The following is a 4,881-nucleotide window of genomic DNA, read 5'->3' as shown; positions in this document are numbered from 1 at the left end:
ATGATTGTGATAGTGAGTGTAATAGTGTAAGTGATACTGATTGTAAGCAATGGATGGCGAGCAGAGATACTATTAATTTTTTGATAAGGTATGGGAAGAAGTTTTTTTTACTTGTATTGATAATAAAACCACCTGTCTTTTGTGTGGTTATCAACCTGATACTGTTAAAAAGTTTGTTGTTTATAGGTATTATAAAAATAAACATTCTAATGAGTATTCAAAATATGTGGACGAGGAGAAATCTAATTTAATAGAAGGATTAAAATTAATTCATCAGGAAGTTCGTAGTTCAAATATCGATAACGCTACGTCTTCGGCACAAGCTCTTGCAGCATTGTATGCTATTTCTAATCTCATCGCAAAAAATTCTAATTGTAAGTTATTTTGTGAAGGAAATTTTATAAAGAAATGCCTCATCGCAGCAGTGAAGTCATTTGGAAATTTCTTGACTCTTGAAGAAGCTACTAGCATTCCTTTAACTGACAAAACGATAAAATCTCGAATAGACAATATTGCTTCTTTGTTAGAAAAATTAAAATCTTTATTAGAATCTTGTTCTTTCTTCTCGTTATGTCTCGATGAGAGCACCGATAATCGGCATGTAAGTCAATTGAGTATTTTTGCTCGAATCGTGCAAAACGATTTTTCACATGTCGAGGCGCTCTTAGATTTTGTCCTACTACATAACAGAACAACGGGTATTGATATTTTCACGGCTGTTAATCAAACCCCCCCCCCCCCACAAAAATTTGGCATCGATTTTTCTAAATGTTCAGCTATCGTTACTGATGGCGCAAAAGCAATGATAGGTTCGAAAAATGGATTCTTCGGTCAGTTAAAGCAACAAAATTTAAAATTCCCTGTTATTCATTGCATAATTCATCAAGAAGCGTTATGTGGGAAAGATGTGAAACTATGCACTGCAATGCAAACCGTGACAAAAATTACGAATGTAATTAAAGGCGGTAAAAAATTCCTTTCTCATCGAAAATTTCAACACTTTCTCGAGGAACATAACGCTGTTTATACAGATGTACCTTTGCATTGCGAAGTTCGATGGCTCAGTGCAGGAAAATGTTTAGAAAAGTTCTTTGCAATAAGAAAAGAGATCTTCCTTTTCTTGCAAGAACAATTACCTGTAAAATATAATAAATTCAAATTTTTTTCGAAGATTTAGACTTGCTGTGCGAACTTGCTTTAATTACTGATGTAACGAATCATTTAAATATTTTAAATGTAAAGTTGCAAAAGACTGACCAAATTATTTCTCAACTATTAAGTCATATCGATTCTTTTCGCAGAAAACTGCAGTTATTTAAAAATTATCTACACTCAGAAAAAAATGTAGCACCAGATAGTACAATTGTAAAATACTCTTCTACAAATAATAATACAAATAGGGACAGAGATAAATTGTAATAAATGAGTCTAAAAAATTGTTCTAAAAAACCTGTCTTAAATCAATTGACAAACTGCTTAAGATTGTAAAATATTCCAGTATCAACAAAAGCTAAAAGATGTAATTTTAAATAATTTTATTGCAATTTATTGTATTTGTTGTGAAAATATAGTAGCGGTTGACTTAAAAAATCTACCACATTTAATAGAACTTCGCGCAATAAGTTGTAGTAAATACTTATAGGCATGTATGTAAACTATAATAATAATTTATAGCAACATTTAACTCAACTTGTAGGTCTATAAATGCTTTTGTGTAGAGCATTTATTACAACTTATAAAACAAAATTCTATAAAGAAATTATAATGTAAAACTATTGTAGCAAAATAAAATATCGATTGCTACAAATTGTAAAAGTACTAAATAAAATTAATAGTAATAATCATCTAGCATTTTATATGTTTCTACATTTAATTGTAGAAGATATTTTTACAATTTGTACTATGGAATGTATGAGGAAGTAATAAGAAATATATTTTTAATGAATAAAATATATTTAGATATAAATGCCTACGCAAAAGTTTTACATATTACAAACTTTGATAACCTTACATATAAGTAAAAAAATAATTTATATAAACACAAAATATAAAATAAACATACAAAATTGCGTATAACAGACTGGGATTACATATAAAAATATAGATAGGTGTCTATTATAAGGCCCACCTCGTACAAATTAAATATTTATTTGAAGTTTTACTTAACAAACAAGGTACATAATCGTGTAGTTCTGAATATTTCTTAACGAATAGGGAGTTTGTTTCATTTATTGTTGAACATGCAATTTCATATGCATGAGTATGGCTATCAAATGCCGTAGACCTAGGAGTATTACATACAAAATATATTTCCACTTCGGAAAACAAAACAATGTATTTAATGGCACCAAAAAGAGGCATATTTTCCAAACAGTCCAATGCCAGAATTGTGTCAAAAGTGTATTTTGTACCATTTACATTAACCCATTTTACTAGATGTAATTTACCACTATCAAGGTTTGAGAAATATTTAATATATAAATCAAAATTTAATGGCTCCAATTCCCCAAACACCATATTAGAAGCTGAACTGGACAATAATTGATGACATAATTTTAGTTGCGCTTTCATTGCCAATGTGTATGCAATATTTTTGAAATTACACGAAACGTTTGAAGTCATTTTAGATTCGCGGTGTTTTTGTTCTGAACGCATGCTCCAAAGATGAACTAAAGGTCCCGACATTTTTAATACTGTATGATAATGAAGAAGGTGATGATGTTTTGGTTTCAGTCGTCCAAAAAATTGTACATATAAATTATTGTGTTCCTCAATTGCAACTTTTAAACGAACATGTTCCGAAAAATGGAGATTTGGAGCAGTTACTATGTCAATAATTTCTCTTAGAGTACACCATACCTGCCAGATAGGTAAATTAATAGGAACTAGATCTCCAATCATAATACCTAAATATCTAGAGAAACAAAGCATTTCGCTTGCTGACATTCGTATTCCTTCTTTTAAATTGTCAGAAGTAATTGGTGGTGGTTTGTTAGAAATTTCAATGTCATTATAACCAAAACATTTAACTCTTTCATTTAAAGTACGTAACGAAAACAATTTTAAATCAAAAATTAAATTATGCAATAAAGAAGTTAAGTTATAATTACACACATCTTCAAAGAGATCATGCATTATATCAACACAATAATTTCGTGTAAGATGAAAATTACTGAGTTGATGCCATATGCACGGTTCCTTTATACCAGTTTTTGAAACGTCATTTGTAATTAGATCATGTTCATAGTTTTCATGTGTACGAAGTAAAGTTTCGTCTTCAGTACACATACGGTATGAATCAACTTTTTTGATCTTGCAGAAGCGGCATCTAAAGTTAGAAGAAAAACTTTCAGTTAATCCTAACAACGTATGCATTCCTAGATTGTCGCCTATGATTAAACTTAACTTAAAGTAAATTCTTTCCACTGATCCATTTATATTAATGGTAATGCCCTTTTCTTCTAGCACTTTGATTTCTGATATAAGCTCACCAAATACTGCCGCATTTTCAAAAGTTTTTCTATCCTCTAATTTAAACAATGCAAATAAATAAATATTAGTTAACGATGACTTTAACTCTTGTGGAATTGAAGGTAGAGAAAAATACACAGCTCCTAATTTGTTTTTGCCTGAATGAGAACCAAGTGCGTTACCGGTTTCATAATCATCAAAATAAATGAACATCGGAAATACAGTTTTATTACCAAAATATAAAACTTGCGACTTCCACAGCTGACCTTGAACAAAATTATTGTAAACAATATTATTTGAAAGGCATAGAGAGCCGTCGCGGGATGTTAGTGCGAAATTATAATTTTTCTTAAAGAAATTAATTTGTTAGTCTACGTGAGACAGTTAAATTTGTACACCGATCTCTGGTTCGAGATACTTAAAGTGTACGAAAATTTTAGTACATTGTTCTCACATATGGAGAATCAGTATGTACTGATAGGAATTATTAGAAAGAAGGGAATAGAGAAAAAATATCAGGGCGCGAGTGGCTCTCTATGCCTTTCTATTATATTAATTGATTGTTATCATTTGAGCCATTCCTTTATATGTGTTAAATTGTTTTAAATCACGCGGGCATTATGACGCGTTTATGTCCTACAGATTTGTTGATTTCCTAAACTAAGAGAAATAAATGTTAGAAGCGTGGGGTCTGAGTAGTTTAGTGGTAGAACATTCGCCCGGCAAGCGGAAGACCCGGGTTCAATTCCCGGCTTAGCCACTCGCGCCCTGATATTTTTTCTCTATTCCCTTCTTTCTAATAATTCCTATCAGTACATACTGATTCTCCATATGTGAGAACAATGTACTAAAATTTTCGTACACTTTAAGTATCTCGAACCAGAGATCGGTGTACAAATTTAACTGTCTCACGTAGACTAACAAATTAATTTCTTTAAGAAAAATTATAATTTTGCACTAACATCCCGCGACGGCTCTCTATGCCTTTCTATTATATTAATTGATTGTTATCATTTGAGCCATTCCTTTATATGTGTTAAATATTATTTGACATCAATTCATTATAGTGACTTTTCATTAAATGTAAAAAATTTGGTCTTTGAAATAATAAAGTGAGGACTTGTCTTATTTCAATAATTTGACCAAATACTAGCGCAGGTTCTAAAATTACATTACCACTAATACGTTTTTCAATTGTACGTTGTCCAATTACAAAGCTGCGTGGGGGCACATATTGTCCCGAAGACTTAAAGTATTGTAATCGCTTATATTCAGTATTTACATGATTAAAAGAATTTTCTATTGTTTCAAACATACTCATTACAGCATTAATAATATCGGGATCTTCGTTCAAACTTTGTAACCTATCAGAAACCACTCGCTTTATATTACATATAACGCCAGAACAGA

General features: G+C 30.8%; 1 protein-coding gene across 1 annotated transcript; it reads left to right on the top strand.

Annotated features, from left to right (window-relative positions):
• LOC137001670 (protein FAM200A-like) lies at positions 1-1,855 on the top strand. The gene is made up of 3 exons (XM_067360775.1): positions 1-26; positions 187-374; positions 423-1,855. Exons 1-3 carry the CDS (start codon positions 1-3, stop codon positions 1,175-1,177), a joined length of 969 nt encoding a protein of 322 aa, XP_067216876.1. The 3' UTR covers positions 1,178-1,855.
• The last annotated feature ends 3,026 nt before the right edge of the window (positions 1,856-4,881 follow it).

Source organism: Linepithema humile, chromosome 8, assembly GCF_040581485.1.
Source record: "Linepithema humile isolate Giens D197 chromosome 8, Lhum_UNIL_v1.0, whole genome shotgun sequence".
NCBI lineage: Eukaryota > Metazoa > Arthropoda > Insecta > Hymenoptera > Formicidae > Linepithema > Linepithema humile.
The sequence above is the reverse complement of the archived record's forward strand: the minus strand, read 5'-3'. Positions and strand labels throughout refer to the sequence as shown.